A 19,394-nucleotide genomic window follows, 5' to 3' on the forward strand; every position below is an offset into this window, starting at 1 on the left:
CTTTAAAACCATTATAACTTATAAATACAGACAGTACCTTAGTGCTACTGTCCCCAAAACAGCCCAGTATAATAAAATAGGTCTGTCAACTACCATACTTGAAGTTACTTACATTTTTTCACAAAACAAAATTTGCAGCAAATGGGGCACCGTTGGCACACAGATAGAAAACTCAACAACTGTACATACCATACTGTACTTAAATTACATGAAGGATCTTCCCCGGGATCAAATAGAAATGAACACAATACTAAAATACAATTTGCAGACATACTGTAGAATGGTCCTGCATCATTCCACATAACCATGACCTGCATGCTGTAGATCCCAGGTTACATCATAATTTTCTACAAAAGGCTTTAATGAATTAAATGGTCTAAAGTGTGGCTAAACTGATCCAGATTTCACTGCATAAGGACTGTCCTGTGATTTTAAAACATGAACCCCTGATCACAGTACTTGATCTGTAATCAAAAACATAGCAACTGCCATGTTGCTTACTTAACGGATGACAGTTTCAGTGCCTCAGCGAGATCAACTCAGCTCAATCAAAAAGACTGTGTCCACGAGATAAAGCAAGGGGTTTAAAAATGTTACAAATGTTAAAACGTTAAGCATTAGGAATGAACTACAGTTAAGCACAGTTACTCAGTCACTAAACAATTAGTACAGTAAACTACTGGCAGGTTCAGGTTTACAAGTTAAAATCCTACCGAACAGTAAGCAAAAAGCTACACTGTTCAGAAACGTAGCCATTGGAAGTATGATACACTGTACAGTACAACATCTGTTAAATGTACGACATCTCAAAATGACACTATATTTTGAAATAAATCCAGGAGGTATTTGCACTTTTCTGACTCATTTTGGCACTATGCTTCACTGTGGCCCATACAGCAAAACAATGAGGAAAGTCTCTTGGTTGCTGTACTCAAATCTCTCTGGTCACTAGAAGACAAGACTGCTGTAAAAAGAAGTAGCTTCACTGGTCCAGCCAGAAGGTATTCCCATAAAACTTTAACCTATCCTTGTGCCGTTTGCCATAATCCACCCTTTGCCAATAATATATTGTTACTGTAACTTAATACAAACAATTCAATGTAGGAACGAGATTCAGGGGAATAACTTCAACTACCTAGTACATGAGGAAGAACTGGGAAGGAGCTACTGTATCAGCAAGCAGTCAGTAGGAATTCTACAGTTTCATACACTTGTGATTGTCACAACATTCCAAAACTTGAAACCGATGCAATACACTGTGTCATTCTCCAAATATAAAGACCTTTTGCGGTTGCCAGCGAAGAACATGTATATTTACATTTATTGTACATGCTCCCCTGCCACAACACCCTACATACTCAGTAATTAAACAGTGGATGGTATCCCACACAGCAGCTCCGGGACTGCCCAAAACCACAGATCTCTGCCCTATTGGGACCCGAACAAGGGGGCCTTTGTGTGTAATTGAAAAAGCATTATGTCATCGAAACAACCAGCCTATCCCCGAAAGTAAACAATGTTAGTGTTTCCCCGGAAACCATCAGACATAGCAGCTGATCTCACCACAACACCATGCTGCAGTGGAAATGTGCACATGTACTGTACATTAGCTTCCCATTGGCTTAACGCATTACACAGCCCACAGATATAAATGCAGGACAAAGGTTAAGCCCATCAACTTAATTCCTGGATCCTATGACCAGCAGGTTGTATTGCTTCCCGAGCATTCATGCACAAGCTCTGGCAATGCCTAATGGTTTCTGTGTTGTGGATGTACTGTTGATCCTACAGTGTAGTTCCATATCGCTAGAATGGGACAGATCCCATTTTTCTACAGATATGAGACATCTCACTGTCTCTCCACAATAAACTCTACTCTTAATTTCAGTCTAGATCTCACCTTCAGAAAACAGAACTCAGACTTACCAATTCAGACGCAGAGCTGATTCAATACTGCACACCTGGAGCTCTGATTATTACAAAAAAATTCAGAGCCATGGCACCTTCAGCACTGAAATTGAGTGTTAATATTAGCAGATGGGGCAAACACTTGTGTAATATATCAAAAGTGGGAAATTACAGGAATTAGCAAGCCTGCAGAATTAAAAAATACAGGCCCGTTTCCAAACAGCAGTTTGATCCTGCGCTAAATATGGACAAGACAGGGATTGATCTGCCAACCGTAATCATACACAAAGTCATAGGTGACTAATTGCAGAACAAAAGTACAGTATGTTATAACTGCCAGGAATAATTTGCTGTTATTTATTGAAACATACTGTAAAACCCCCTTGAAGCCTAATTTCCAGTTACATTTGGAATGTTGCAATCTTGCCTTCCCTAAAGGCAAAAACAAGAAGATTATATTCCTCATCCACTACTGAGTAGGAAAGCTTTATCAGCCAACAATATATACACTTTCTCAAGCCAGGGAGAAAGAGTCCAAACAGTAACCCAGAGACTTTGACAAATGAACAAATAAGGTCAACTCATAAGAAATTAAGTCAAGTTGACAAATGTTTTAGCTAGTGTCTTAAATCAGTGTTATAATCAAAATCATTTCAGCTAGTGATAGTGGAAAGTTAGTGATAGTCGCAAGTTTTAAATTCTTTGGGGTTAGAACTACTTAAAAAAAAAAAAAAGAAAAAAAAAATTAAGCGTTTCTAAATGGTTTTACTGCATGAAATTTCAGTACTTATTCCTTGGTCTATAACACATGGTACAATTTGTTTTATTTTAGATTATCAGTACGTATTAAATAATGTTCAAATGCATTTAATAAAAAAAAATAATAAATACTGTACTTGGAGTTGTTCTCCGTGACTTGACATGGTACACTCCACTGTCTGCCAAGGCATGGGTAAAGGTCATGTCATCACTGATGCATTATCTGTGCATTTCTATTACCAGCAGGAATCTAAATATAACACATACAGTATTGTACATGTAGCACGTACATTTACACAGATTCACTATGAGCTGGATCACCACATACAGTGACACTACAGGCATGGTTTGATTTTCTGAAGACACTATATACAGAACGTTCTATTCATTTCATTTTAGGTGTAGTGCTCTTGAAAGACATCCAGCTTACAGGTGACACTGAGATAACTGTCTCCCTAGCTTGTAAGTGGCATGTTCTACTGATACCAGCTTTACAGTTGCAGAAGAGAGGATCAATATGCACACTTGTACAACCTTTGCTCCCTAATGCATTACATAAAATAATTACACAAGCGGTCTAATAAAATTTTAAAAAAAGCACAGGTCAGCTTTGGAAATGAGCTGACATTGTTAAATATTTTACACCTCTGTAGTCAGCAGCTTAGCTTTCTTTACTTATTTTGTTTCCATGAGACCTCACAAAACCAATATGCTGTAGCCACAGAGAGATTCAGTTTCATTGTGAAGAGGAAATTTAAACTCAAGGTGCAGTGCTCTATGAAATGAGCTGCCATCTACCGTCTTCTGTAGCTGCTGCTATGCATCTGAAGACTCGCAGCTCCTTGCCGTGACTTTAGAGCTTAGCATTTATCTGTATGCATGCATCTGTGCTTGGATTGGGCCTACTGTAGCCATTTCTTAAACCAAAACCAAAACAATGCCTGTCTTATAAATTATTTAAAACCATGCCTGCACTTGTGTCCTGATATAGTATTATTCTTAAATGCCTACTTCTTTCAACCAAGATGTCTTTTTTTTTTTTTGATTGCTTCATATCTGCCAGACGCTGTTACAAACAGTTCAGTTAATGCTCATCACCCAGTACAGTAATACAGCACCCTACAGTACATGACACAAACTTATTACTTGATAGTTCAAGTAGTAAAAGAATCCTGCAAAGCAACACTAACTTTTTTTTATTTTTGCCACCCCAAATGAATGCAAATATTGCAGAGTAGTATAACAGAAAACCAAGGGAGAGCACACTCATACTGAAGACTGTGTGGTTTAACAGCCTAGCACTACCTGCGTAGTCACTGCTGGAAGCTGAATGTTTGGACGCCATTAAAACTACTACCCTGCACACACTCTCCCCTGAAGTCAGAGTGCACTAACTGAAAAACTAGCTTCAGAATGGTTCAGTGTCATGTTGTACGTTAAATTGGGTTTACAAGATTAAACATTTTCCCGCTCATGAAATTATATTTATTTCTATTTGCTGTGGAAACTTGGTTGATTGATTTCATATAATGCGGCACAAGAGTAAAGTAGATACAATCTTATAATTTGCACATTAGTTTACCACCATTTTATGACTTTGGACACTGCCAGCTAGCAAACCATAATTTGCATATTTTCATAACAGAAACTAATCTCATTTTCAGTGGCATTTGTGTATATTTTATTTTCAATCTAAATGGACTCAGAATGTGTCCTGCAGCCCTCAGTTTCCAGCAAAAGTTTTTTCATGCGTTTTAAAATTAGATGAATTTACAAAGCTATGTTGCTTAGCGACGGATCCAGCTCAAAAAAACCTTGAACACTTCAGCTAATATTCTAAACAGATACACATAGCTGTCTTGAAAAACTCTGGCTGGCTACAGAACCACAGACATTGAAAGGAGGTGAAAAGTACAAAAGTTAACAACATAAAGTTCAGTAAAGAGTAAGCAAAAAACAAGTAACTTGTGTTATCTTAACTTAATAGCTATTGCTCCTAAATCTCCTGGGTTGATAGTACATAATGATAATCTTTAATTCACAAATGTAATAAACAATCTTAGCAGTTGCAACAGAAAGCCAAGCAATCATCTGCTACTGGACAACAGTCAGCATATTTACACACACACCAGGCTGTATAACGTGTGAAGGGGGGTGGATCGGGTTACAGTCTGAAGGTCTGCCAGCTCCTGCAGCAGGTGTCTGGGAAGATTCTGGGCAATGCCTACCTGTCCCCTGCTTGACCTGAGACAGTGCTGTGCCACTCAGTAATGCAGAAAATCTAAACCTGGAATTGAACCAGCATGTTATATACGTATAGCCCAGAACAGATACAGAAGAGGTAAAACAAAAAAAGAAGTCACTAAGTCAAAATTATTAAAATGTCAACCAACATTATCAGTTTACAAACTTGGCATGGGGATCAAAAAAAGTCTACACAATTGACTTGGAGTAGGCCCAAGTATCCACTGATGCCGTAAATGAGGACTACTAGCATATTAAATCCTATTCAAAGCAGTAACATGATACCAGTGTATAGATTATTAAAGGCAACACGCACAGTACAACAGTAATTTACTTGCAGGTGCTACACTGACTTATGATGCCTGTGAACGTTGCTCCGGTGGTTTATTCAAGATCAGCTCAGCCCCTCTCTACACAATGCTGTTTTTATATTGTGGTTGAGGGGTTAACTGGCTCTCAATTACATACTGTAGTTTCTCCCTCAACCACATTCTGCACAGGATTTCTCATGCGCGTGGTCAACAGGCAGTTTGTCAATAAATCACTTCCTGCCGACCACGTATTCTGGATGGGGGATTTAAATCCCATCCATGCTGTAAAACAATAATTGTGTTTTTAAACACTAAACAACACATTTAAATCATAATAAATACAACACAAATACAAAATAAACCAAAATACACACAAGGGTGCGGTGTACCCCACCACAGTTTCCCAACGATATAACCAACATCAAGTCCTGACTGTTTACAGTGTACACAAATGTCATAGCTTTACCAGGTCTCTTTTTTTTTGCATAAATTTGAACTTATATTCCGATTTGAGTGGGTCAGTCTCGGTAATTTGGGCAATAAAGCATGTTTTCGGTGCCAAAGTGCTTGGCACTCATTACCAATTCTCCTGGTGCTATAACTGGCAGCTTTTGGGTTACTGGTTCTGATAGTGGAGCACTTTCAACAACACTAAAGAAATAAAATATTGTTCCAAGCAAATGGACATGAATCTTGAAGTTAATTTTGCCAGGAGCTAATGTTGAAATTTGGTGGACTGACTTTGCCATTCTATTTACTCTGAATTAATTTCAAGTAATTAAGTCACCCAAAATTTTACAAAAGCCTTACAAGAGTGCCAATTGTGCTATTAAAAAAATGAACAGGGTTAAGGATGGAAGGTGATTTTAAATGTAACTCTTACACTTTAGGCTCCATAAACCATGCTTGCACCATATTTCTTCCTGGTCACATAACTTGTTTTAAAGTCTTTTTTTACATTTAACACCCGATGACAGCATAACCTTGTAATGTGTAAGCGCTTTGCGATGGTGGTCCACTATGAAAGGTGTTATATAAAATAAAAATTGATTGATTGAGTCTTTGTTCCCAACATAACAGACGTTACAACTTGCAATGTTAAATCTGTCACATAACGTCCATCACAGCAAAATAAAGTATTAAGAACAGGCAAACAATTAAGCAAATTTACCAAGCTGTTGGTAGACACAAATGTGCTTTGCATTTAACAATGCAAGTGTCTACCTGTCATACTTTAGCTGCAATAAAACTTTATGAAAAACAGACAATACACAACTGACTTAGTTAATTACACATATTTTTCAGTAAGGAAAATATTATTTTAAAAACGCAAAAACTCAGGTTAGGTGAGGAGACTTTTAGTTTTCAAATGATGGACAACACATAGGTAAAACCTGGATTTTCAATTTAGACGGTGTAGGACCACTTTTTATGGTTTCGCATATGTGCCACATTCAAATTGACGTTTAGCAAGCGAACCAGACTCTTTAGTCGGCCTGGGTACAGTTCGTTTCCCAAGCGGACTTTACTGTTCACACTTCACACCAGCCGGATCAAACCCTCAAAACAGACCCAGTGTAAACACAGCCTAAAAGAGCTTCCATATTTATTAAGGCAGCTGTCCGGCTGTGCATGTCTAATGTACGGCGCTAATGAATTGGATCACATTCTAATTTTGACAACTGTTGTCATGACATCAGGCACATGACCAAGTACTGCACTTTATCAATTACTGTGTATGGCAAAGGGAGGGGAAGATTGAATTAACTCCTAAACTGAGGAGAGAAAGAAAGTAGATTATGCCTACAAAAGTGCATGGAACGATTTTCATTTTTAAACATCAAGATTGGGTTGAAGAAAATCATTGATATATTGCTAATATTATTGCTAACAAAACTACCACCCGTCCCAAAAAACCATCAGTATGAGTTCAGATTTCACAAACAAACAGATCATTTTTTTAGTGAAACATATTATATACAGTAAATCTTAACATAACAGGGAGGTCCAGGTTTAAAAGCATACATTTAGATATTTGTGTGTTGGCCCCATTAAATAGTGTTCTAAGCGGCTTGTCACCTCATGTACAAGTCAAAGAAAATACTACTTAATTAACATCACCGGTCATATTCAAAAGATAATGTACAGTACAGTCACACAAGCACCACATTTAATCTAATTAAAAAGAGGAACTAAAGTAGTTGAATTTTCAGCAGCTTACATTACAGTATTGGAAAAACTGCTTTTGGTTTGTATTTAGAACAAATGGTGGAGACTGACAATTTTTGCATTTTTTTTTAGGAGACAGACAGCTACATGTAGATATTGAAAAATACATATGTCCAGCATTTGTACGTATAGTACTTTATGTACTGTAGCTGGGGGGTTTACTAGACCAGAACAAGCGCTCAATCCATACGTTTAGTCAGGGAAAGATGTATTTGGTCTGGTAAACTCAGCCAGATAAAAGTTCTAGAGATTCCCTACATGGACAAAATATAGAAAAATATATAGTATTAAACCAACAGCAGTTGTAGTTGCTACCTATCAAGTACATTCAGCTTACCTCCCTTTGGTGTTCCCTTGCGAAGCTCTTCCTTATGGCTCAAAATCCTTGAAACTCGGCTGGACATAGTTGAAAACAGCCCCTGTAAGAAATGCTGTCGCTGCTCTGCATCCGAGTAAACCTGTCGCAGTGCCGGCTTCTCATTGACTGCATTCGTGCCAGGCTCAGACACCGAGCGGCTATAAGGGATCCGTGGTAGCCTGGCTGAAGCGCAGCGTGGCCCTTGGACAGGCTCCACCAAGACATTGAGACTTGATGTTTTTCGCTGATGCTCCATTGTCTTCGGAGAGTCGAACTCATGGGGGCTCAGATTCTCAGACATGCTTTGATTCAGCGCATTAACGTTTATTCTTGTGCGAGTCTTCCACTTGTAGCTATCAATAGGCTTTTCAAAGTCCAAGTAGGCACGCTTGTGTATCCTCTGCTTACCACTCCGACACCACTGGTATTCATTTAAAGTAACTAAGCCATCTAGACCCTGTGCAGGGTCAGACACAGAGCGCCTATATTCCTTCAGTCTCTTCAAATTCATCTCCATTTTGCTCCTGTGAAGCCAATTTCTTTAGTGTTTAGATTTTACAGAGGTCACATGCTGTACTTTCCTCTCAAACCAAGGCACCAGAATTTATGTGTTGACCTCAAGAAATCTTCATTTTCTCCCAATATTCTCCACAGGCTGCAGGGTTACTAACTAAAATGTCTATCACTTAAAAATAACATTGTCATCTCTGTACAATGTAATCTATTTGATCTGAAATGCTGTCAGTTGTTGCTCTTATTTTACTCTAAAGGTTTTAAGAAGTCCCCAATCAGTGCTTCCTGCCCGTGGGTTGACGTTAATGCTGTGAACTATGATTTAGAGGAAGTGGTGCTTTGAATATGTCAAGCAGCCAAAGTCAGACTTCAGTAAGGCCAATCAGGGGTTTGAAATCCTCACTGGTTTACCATACCAACATGATTAAAAATAAAACAATAATGCTGTCAACACTACCATACTATAAAAGTGTCGCTCTCCTTGATGTGCTATTGAGGGACGCAGACTTACCCAGCTTTTGTACCAGGTGAAAAGTGTGTTTCACATTTTTCTAAATTAAATTAAACCTGCTTCAAAAGTTATTACCTTTAGAGATGAACAACTGTTTGAAAAAAACAAAAAAAAAAAAAAAAAAAAATTAAAAAGCGAAGCAGACGTTTAACCTGGTGCAAAACTTAAAACTACATGTCAGTTCTTTAAAAACGTTTGTGGTGAGTTACTGCAAACAGTGGTTAGAAACCTGTCTACTGTGTCTTACTCATATTGTATATTCTACATGTAACACACTTAGACCCTATAGTGAGTTCTGTAACCTGAGCAGTACCCTGGGAATCAGTACTGCTAAACAACATTTTGCAATAGTATTCTCAGCATCAATCTTTGTTGAATTATACGGTGGAGGGAAAAATAAATAAAACCTGTGTTTCTCAGTCATGGAAACACTTGTAACTAAAGTGTAACAAGTGGTGACGCCATCAATCCCTCCCCCAGAGAAAACAGCAACACTACTAACTGAGCTCAGGTCGAGCAGTGTTCAGACAGGACAGAGAGAAAACAGCCCAGGAACATGAGCCAAAAAATCTTTCTTGTGGTTAGTTAATAGCTTACCTATATACCTATAGCTACTGTATTACAATGATAATAGAGAACTTATATTGTATCATCTTAATTTCGATTATAAAGAGCTAATTTTTCTGACACATATACATGTTGTATGGGGTAGAATAGCAGAAGGGAGATATACTGGTCCCTGTATCGCTAGGAGCATATACCCCATGTACCACTGCATGTGCAGTGGAGACAGATAGATATAGTTCAGAGGGACAGAAAACCACATTTCCCAGAACACAATGGTCTAATGAGGCCAATTGGGTATAACAAATTAGTTAAGTATACAGCTGGTTAAAATTAACTAATAAGGGCTGGTATAAAAGATCAGTTCAAATAGTCCTTGGTTGGTAGTGTTAGCATGGGGTGTGGTTGTAAACACTGTTGAAGGAAACCAAGGAGTACAGGTAGCTAAACTGGATAAACAAGTAAAACTAAAAATAGCCTTTTGGTTTAAGAAAGAGGGGAGCAGGAATTAGCCCTCCCCTTTTATAGTCAGGGACTAAACAAGTGAAATCACCCAAGTTAAGGTAGAGCTCAGAGAGAACTAGGTTTTTGTTTGAATTTTGTACACTATTTTATTTTATTTTTTTTGCCATTTAAAAAGGACCAGTTGCCCTATTGCTGTGTTTTGTAATTTGTAATTAAAAAAAAAAAGGATTCACTGCATAGGTAAGGAGTCTACCCACAACACGGAAACCATGGAAATCACATGACTGTGTGAAGATAGCCACTCTACCAAAAGGGGGCGCTATTTGTAATTTGTATTGTTTTTTTATGCAGTACCATTTTTCTGATACCTTATGCTGCAGTTTATATGACTGAACATGAATGAACATGTACATAATTATCGGTATTAGTTTTTTTTAACACATACATTATTAGTGTCTTTCATAAAAGCGGAAAAACATTGCTAACAGAGTTTCCTGGTTTGTAGATGCCTGAGGCTTATACTGCCCCATGCAGATATGGGAGACGCTGTCAGTGCAAATTGTATTGGACCGTGAAGTACAAATACCTACAGTACCAGAACAACCTTGATACAATTTCAGGGTAAGAAGTTTATTTTATAGACCACAAGCACAATTAAATAACTGTTAAAAACACTACAATTTTATAAGATAACAAGCAATGACCTAATAGGATATTAAGCTTATTCAGTGTCTATAAAATCCAAATTGAATCTGTCATGGAGAACAGCGGCTCCAGTTTTGTTATACTCTTAACCCTGGTTTCACCCACGCTAAAAATGAATACATAATAGGTAGATAATAATTACTTTATCAAAATTGTGACTAAGGAAAAAAAAAAAAGGAGCAAATAGCTAGCTAAAACGTTACCAGGATCCAAGCAAAGGCTTCCTTGTTTTATCAGTAAGAATAATAGACTAAATACAATCTTGAGGTGCCTTAATTTATCTGTTTTCTTTTTATAGTAGATCATCACTACCTTGTGTACTTCTCCTGTTTAACTACTGAAACACGTGCTATAACAAAACTGATACCAGTATATACATTATACATTGCACCGTCAAACTATAACTTACACACATAGCTAACCAATGTCACTGGCTGATATCCCTTATTCTGTTATTACTTCTAAGTTCATGTCTTCAAAACTGTACAATGCTTAAAAATGCAGTGAAAAGGCAGGGTGCGAGCATACTGTTATATATTAGTCTGCAGGTGCAGAAGTTGTTCACATGCATAATTGTTACAGTGTATATCAACAAGTGTAAGGCTGCGTGTTTGCCGAGTGCATCTAAACATGTGTAGGTCCGCGTGTTAAGAGGGTATAAAAGGTTCTGTTCTGTGTGTAACTGGGGGCTGGGCTCACTTATTTCCGGACCCAAAATACATAACATATACAAATTTATAAACAAACCAGTTAGTATAACATGTTTCATGAATCTTTTAAATGTAGCGGTACACATCCTGGAATTAGCTTTCATTTTCAAAACAGCTCAGTTGCAGTTGTCACCTTATAATGTATAAGGTCATACAATGCAGGATTCAACGATAATGTGGCACACATTACTTTTTGTCAACGCAAACACTACATGACTGCCCATGGTGTGAGTGCAAACATTCTGCCCTCCAATAGCTTATCATTCATGTGGCGGAATATGAAACGATCCATGGTCAGTTCAATTCCCCAAGCGAGCAAGACCACCTATTTTTCTGATCTCGGGTTAGATTGTTTTAAAACGAGCTGGAGTCGATCTGATCGCTGCCAGACATGGATCATTTGCTCTAAATCGCTCCCGTGTGAATAACCCTTTAGTTAAACAGTTAAGTAGAGATCCAATCCAGACACTTCTAACAGGAAACCTTTTTTTCAGCCACTGCATACACTGAAAGCATCCAATACCTTCATAAACCCGATTCTAATTAAATCTTTTTTATGTCTGGTGTTCAGCTGATTTTACCTAATTTTGCTAATGTTCTTCAAACCTATTGTTTAACTTCTCTCACTGCACCCTGTTCTCGTCTGTGAAGGAAAGTACCTGCTTTATGAATCCACTTCACAGCCTGGCTTGCTGTATCATTCACACAAGCAGGCCAATTTCTAACAATTAGACTTAGAGAATACCTATTGAAGCATTGTTTTGTTAGCACTATAAATTGTTTCTGAGGTTAAGGCGAAGGTGATGATGAAAAATAGTTTGTACAGGTTCTCAAATTAAGCACTCCATAGTGTAAACAGATCAAATGATTACCTGCACTTAGCAACACTCAGCTTGAGTAAGAACAATCCAACAGTGTGGGCATAAATGCTCTGTGGGCTACATGGGAAGGTGTTGCTGCATCTGAAACGGCTATCAGCATCAGTGCGACAAAATCAGATTAAAATGCTGTGTGGTTTTCATTTATATTTATTTTCCATTTTATTTGTAGGAACTCAGAGAAAAGAGTCTGCTTTTGCTCCCCACCCCCTCGTCTTTATCAGTCACTGAGGCCGTTGCCAATTTTGTCTGGTATTCTGTGTGATGTCAATAACTACGTATAAGCTCATACTGGCACGAACATTAAAAAAATAATACTAATCATTGAGAAAATGATGACTTGTGATTACTGTATTCGGCCGTCAACATTGTCAGTGGCCTTTAATACAGCCAGCACTGTCAGGGAGGACGATGAAGCATGATTTATGCACATTACAGTACTAATCTATTTTGTGGAAATTGGACATTAACATCACATGGAGTTATTTTGGAAAAGAGCACCAGTGCCATGGTCAAAAAAAAGTACCATCATATATTTAAAAATAAATAAATAACATACCATTCTGAGTGTGGGATAACAGGATATCAGGAAAATGATTTGTGGCATTAAGTATAGTTATTGAACTTGCACATATTTCTCACAGAGAAACACAGTATAAAGAGTTACTAGGTCTTCATTAACCTGGTAATATACTATATCTTTATCACTGCAGCCATCCAGCTTTAAAATAGATATCCCTGGAACCTTGTTAAGAACTGGAGCAGATTCCATGGAGAGAGAGAGAGACAGGGCTTTGTGTGGCTTGCCAAGTCAATAACTGTGTGTCCCTCCTGCTGCTTCCTGTTTACTGAATGTCACAGAGAGAGAGAGAGAGAAAAAAAAAGTGTCTTTGGTTTGAAATGTTCTGTAAATAATCACATCTTTATCACAACAAACAATGGTTGAGAGATTTGTAAACAAGAAGCCATAGTTATATCTGCCCTTTAAAACGGAGCAAATCCTGGAAGCCAGAGTATTCTTGTCTTTAGGCCCACTTTCAACTAAACCAACCAAGGCTGACATTGTCAATCCAGTTTCCTCTACCACTTAACCTTCAACCTACATACAGCTGTCTGTCTTCAGTACAACCAAGCAGCACATATAAAGTAATCTGTTGGTTTAATTGGGGGCAGTCTTTCTGTAAAAGGTAATCTGTGTTGAAAGACTATTCTAGTCCTGTAAAGCGGTTTGAAATCCAGTGTACTGGAATGTTCACATGGCCAGTGCGTGTCTGATGTAGCCGAGTCACATGATCTACTGAGCAGCATACACAATTGAGCATTGACAATATAAATGGATCTGTAAATATTCACAATAACCTAAACACTGAATAGAGATAGTGAGCAAGCAGTATCAGCAAGAACAGTGCTCAAGGAGTTACGCTGGTTGGATTTTTCACTTAGCAAATGATTAGAAACACCCCTACCTAATAACATTTGCCATACTGTGTGCATCAACATCCTAAATGACATTATTGTAGGTAGCTGATCACCAGAGACCATGTTGTTAGCAGCAAGGAAATAAAATTCTTAAATAAAAAATAAAAAAGCAAAATGGAATTAGGTGAGCGTGCATGCTGCTTGGCAGAGTCAGTGTTGCCATTGTCCTAGACCTTCCGCTTGGCATGGCAGCTTACTTCTGAAGCGAGCGAGTGGGTTTTGTTCTTAGACAGGAGCGGTACTGAGTCAGAGTCTTAAAGAGACGAAGACACATTGTATGGGGGTGTTTCTGTTCTATTTTTAAGTGAGGAGTTATATAGCCTAGATTGTATATGTAATTTTGTCATGTCACTCAACAATGCCTCTGAACGTTAGTATCACACACATATAAATGGTCTAAAATCGTTTAATATTTTGACCACCTGGAACTACTAAACTACTAACCTGGAATGTATGTGGCTGCAAATAATGCATCTACAAGGTTTTGCTTTATCAGACTACAGCTCTACAGGACACGTTTCCATATTTCCCTTAGCAGCTGTAGGGATAGGGAAGACATGCAGAGACAAAAATAACCAGTTGCTCGTTTATTTATTCATTAATTTTTAATAAGGAGGGGAAATCCTTTCATTCCCCCTTGACGACAGCCAGGCCAAGCCAGGGTGGAGTGGTCGGACAAAAGGAACTTTCCATTTCCTCCCAATCCCGCCCTGCCATTGTGCGCCTGCCGAGTGGTAAACAAAGAAAGAGGGGGGGGGGTTAAGTATTTATGTATTGGAACCAGAGTCAACTGCCTGTGCATTCACAGCAATCACCTGAGCACCCAGGGACATCAGTACAGGTGTCAGGGCCTGCTCAAGTTCACAATACCAGGGACAGTGACCATCGCTGGGTAGGAAGGGATAGGCAGGAAGCCTCTAAGGAGTTCCGAGTCTTGTCAATGTTATTAATCAATGCTCTATAAAGCTAGGAGATCAAAGTGCTATATATATATGGTTTTGAATTAACCGATAGGACAAAAGGAATGTTTTGTCACCAAAAAAGTTACATAAACACATATTAGCATCTGTAAAATACAAACAAAACAATGGTTTTATAATTACTGCGGTAGCAATCTGACAACTACAGTACACTAGACCCAATCTCCAAAGCAGCCCACTAAACTTGTTTTTGATGTCTAATTTTGTTGAATTATCTATAGGCAGCAGGCAATTTTCAAGGGGGCTTCTTTTATTGCAGCAACTGAAGAGAGAAGAGGTTAAGTGTGGAAGCGTTTGCCTTCCAGTCAGACACTTCTTCGACCAGGTTTGAGCTGCTTCAGAACAGCAATATAAATTACAGATAATCCTATGAAAAACACATCTCCATTTCACCTTCATTCAAGAGCACAAGCCCCATCAAGACAAATGTCTTAGCAGGTTTTAAAACCTTCAATCCAAAGATTTAAAAAAATGATGCTAATCCAATCAAAATCGCCTTAAACGTTTAACAAAGGCAGGTTTCTGACACACTGCCGACTTTGACATAAGGCACATACAAATCTGGTGACTACTTGCACTCTACTCAGAACTTAAGTGGGTTGGGAAATCCTGTTTGTAATTCAAACAAACCGAAATCCGAGACGTAAACGGGGAACCCACACAGGGATCACGTTGCTTTGACAATTTACTGGAAAACAAAAAGCCAAACTTGCTTATGAATGAATGAATGAATGAATAAATAAGTCTGCTGCCAGTCAAACCATGGCCCAGGGAAGTGCCAGCGCTATGCTGTCACTCTTGGATATCTATCAGTAGGGAACACCATTTGTTTCCCCTGACCTGTAACAGTAAGTACAGTACAGCAGCACACCACTGGTTTTCATTTTCTTGGGCTCTGGGTGATAACAGAGATAGATGGTTCACAGCTCCAGGTACCCGAGATTAAGCATTTGATGTTATTTATAAATAACCTGTGAGGCCCTAAATGCAATCCCTTCCAGAAGAATGTATCCAGGGCTTGGATACAGTCAGTGTTGTTGGCTTTACTCTGTTCTGTCACTTTGGGGGCCCTTAATTTATAACAGCATTACAGTCCATTTTGCAAGCAGCAGTGAAGTACTGTAGCCTGTACTGCTGTCAACTGAACTATAGCCGGATAACCTGCAAAAATAATCTCTTAATTTAGGCACCATTCCATCAACGCACTGTATACAATAGTACAGTGCCTTGATTAATGAAACTCAAATGAGGGAGGGACAAACTAGGGTATGTTTTCCAAATCAGTGTTCTAATTATCTGTTAACCGCAGGACTTGTTTCTGTCAAACTCAACATCAATAAAAGCCTTCTGTACCTGACATACATACTACAGGTTAATTATGATTTATTGCTACTGTGGTACAATTTGTTCCATTTTGTTGAAGGTATTCCTGAGGGGACACATCACTTGGATGTATTACAATTCCAGAGGTTAAGTGGTTAAGATATCCACACACCAGACTCGTGCTCAGTACCCTGTGGGTTTCAGGATTTTAATAACAGGAACACCATACTTGTAGTCTGAGCACTCACTGTGCATACAGTACATAATACAAGCTTTTTTAAGCTGCTGTTTGATGTCATGGTTGGCTGTATTCCTATTTGAGGTTATCACATGAATTGTAGGTCTATCTGCTTGATCATACACAGTATAAATGCTATTTATTTACAAGATAAGTAATCATAAGAACTCAGGCAGCAGTGAGCTTTTAGAATTTAATTGGGTAGTGACAGTGTTTCTATAAGGTCTGTGTGAGCAAGACAACAGAAGATACAATGAACCTCTATCTAAGTGTAAATATAGAGAACAAAACTGGGCATATAGCAGGGCAGCATGTGGAAGAGTTTGTGTTAAGGCAATATACATACAAAACTGCCCAGACACCTGCTTGAAACCAGGTTTTTCATGATTATCCATGCTTTTAACTGTATAAACTTGTCTATAAACACTTAATATTTAATTATATGATAAGTGTACTTACATAAGCGGATAATCATAAGTGAATCGCATTCAAAAATTAAATTTTTAAATGAAAATGTAAATCTTGTCAATTTCAATGAAATGGTCACCCAAAGCAAGGGGATTTCAGTCTTTTAAGTCAGTTAAAAGTCTGAAATGTGTATAACACGGTGTTAAAACACTGCCCTAAGTATAAAAGTGTCTTTGTTAGATGTTCTCTGAATTAACCAGTATGTTACCTAATTAACCTTTTGTCACCAACTATTGTTAACAGGTGAGGGTCCATGATTACTATAAATATAGGTAGCACAGGCACAAGTTTGTCATTCCTGAATGTAAGGGAGCAGAAAATGGCAAAATACGCTCAGTTAAGCAAAGAAAAAAGACAGTCTGTAATTATTTTAAGAAATGAAGGTCAATCTTTAAGACAAATCGCAAGAACTTTGCAAGTGTCTGTAACCGCTGTGGCCAAGACCATCAAACAATTTGAAGAAACTGGCACTCATGAGGACTGAACAAGATCAGGCAGTTTAAGGGTGACCTCACAATCAAAGAACAAGTTAATTCGAGTCACAAGTCTGCAAAACCAGCGATTGACTACCCCTGAAATACAAGCTCAGTTAAATGCTACTAGAAGTACAGATGTTTCAACATCAACTGTTCAGAAGAGATTGCGTGAAGCTGGCCTAACTGGAAGAATTGCTGCAAAGAAACCATTGTTAAGAGTGCAGAATAAGAGGAAGAGACTTGCCTAGGCTAAAAAAAACAGAAACTGGATGTCTGAGGAGTGGAAGTCAGTCTTCTGGACCGATGAGTCAAAATTTGAAATATTTGGGTCCAACCACCGAGTATTTCTAAGACGCAGAGAGGGTGAGCGCATGAGTTCTGCATGTGTAGGTCCCACTGTCAAGCATGGAGGAGGCAGTGTCATGGTCTGGGGTTGCTTTGCTGGTGACAGAGTTGGTGATCTTTACCAAGTCCATGGCAAGCTCAACCAGCATGGCTATCATAGCATACTTCAGAGGCATGCCATTCCATCAGGATTACGGCTAGTTGGGTAGTCCTTCATTCTTCAGCAAGATAAATCACCCGAAACACACCTCAAAGTTGTGCAAGAACTATTTGCGAAGAAGGAAAGTGAAGGACAACTCAATCTAATGACTTGGCCTACCCAGTCTCCAGACCTCAATCCCATAGAACTTGTATGGGAAGAACTGGACAGAAGAGTCAAAGTCAAAGCTACCCACAAGTGCCCTACATCTCTGGGAATTGCTGCACAAGAGCTGGGAAAACATGTCGGGTGATTTCCTGCTGAAACTTGTTAACCGAATGCCTTGTGTTTGTGAGGCTGCTATTAAGGCAAAGGGTGGCTATTTTGAGGAATCCAAGATTTAGAGACAATTTTCAATTTTCTTGAACATTGCTTTGATACTCCTTATGCTTTGTTTTGTATATTGTAACATGTGTTTTCATTTTCAAGTATTTACAGAAATGTATACGACGTAAAACATTGTCAATTATGAAAAAAAAAACTAGTTTCCAGCAAATGTACTCAAACTTTGACTGACTGTGTGTGTGTGTGTGTGTGTGTGTGTGTGTGTGTGTCTGTATATATATATATATATATATATATATATATATATATATATATATATATATATATATATAATATCTTTTTCAGTTTAAGTCCAGGAGCGACAGAGGGAAGGCTTTCTTCTCTGTTGCCAAGCCAAGGAGCTATGCACCTGTCTCCCCACTTAACAGTACATTGTACTGTGGCTTTGCTTCTTGGAGGTACACTATTAGAACACTGTACAGTACAAACACTTCTATTCACTACAGTACGGGGATAAAAAAAAAAAGGCCCTGTCACTGACCCAGAAATACAATTCATCAAAGGGTGCTTTAGAAGCTAGGAAAATCTTAAAGTAATTGTAACAAAACAGTTCCATAGAACATTTCTGCCATGCACAACATGCCGTTTTTAAAAAAAGAAAACACATTATTGTCTTCATGTATTTTCATTTCAATACATGACATCTCACACTACACCAGGGTGAAGCTTTTTTTTTTTTTTTAGCAAAAATTACTTTAAAAGAACTACTGCAACTATCTTCTATATTTAAATGCTTTTCTTTTTAGATAGATGTTCTTGTTTCTTCCACATCATAATGCAGTATTTCGTTTAAAAATCCTAGGTAGAATGACTTCTCTGCTAAGCCTCTACATTTTCTTATGAGTGTTACATGTTCCTGTGGGGTTTTTTTTACAGTATAAAGCATAGAGTAGCATAAGACACGATATGAACAGTCTTTTTGTTGAAACATTTGGCAATATTATTACTAATTTAGTATTTGACATTCTTGATGAATTCCACTTTTGGAACAAATTTTCCTTCTCCGAGAAATACAAACATCTATTCTGTGTATAAACAGCTGATAAGTGACTTCTATTAAAACCATGGCTTTCCAAATGTTACCTGCCACACAAAGCAAGCCAATTAAAAACCACGAACAACTGTTCAATATGTCAGATAAAGCTACCAGGACAATTCTGCAAGCCATTGATTAGATAATAGGCTAGTAACATATTTAATGAGAGCTATTCCACTGGCACACACACATGATCAATACTATGTCTGCAGTTGTTGCTCATGATGAAATAGGCTCTCTGGAGATGGAAAAGAAAAACAAGGTACAGTATTGATTGATGATGACTGATTCTCTAACCTTTCCAACCACTGAGTTGCTTGCAAATCCATCATCCAGGAGACATATAATCT

The 19,394-nt window shown here is 38.2% G+C and overlaps 1 protein-coding gene across 5 annotated transcripts in view; it reads right to left on the reverse strand.

Moving 5' to 3' along the window:
* Positions 1–19,394, reverse strand: part of LOC121330766 (ras GTPase-activating protein nGAP-like) — an 87,103-nt gene that overhangs the window by 45,805 nt on the left and 21,904 nt on the right. For 2 of the 5 annotated variants that reach the window (XM_041277502.1, XM_041277501.1), the window contains exon 1: positions 7,789–8,566. The exons of the other annotated variants lie outside the window; for them this stretch is intronic. In XM_041277502.1, coding sequence (XP_041133436.1) covers positions 7,789–8,326 — 538 coding nt within the window. In that variant the 5' untranslated portion in view covers positions 8,327–8,566. Of the gene's footprint in view, positions 1–7,788; positions 8,567–19,394 lie in introns of those variants that run through there. 5 annotated transcript variants of the gene reach the window in all.

This window comes from Polyodon spathula, chromosome 18 (assembly GCF_017654505.1).
Source record: "Polyodon spathula isolate WHYD16114869_AA chromosome 18, ASM1765450v1, whole genome shotgun sequence".
NCBI classification, from domain to species: Eukaryota; Metazoa; Chordata; class Actinopteri; order Acipenseriformes; family Polyodontidae; genus Polyodon; species Polyodon spathula.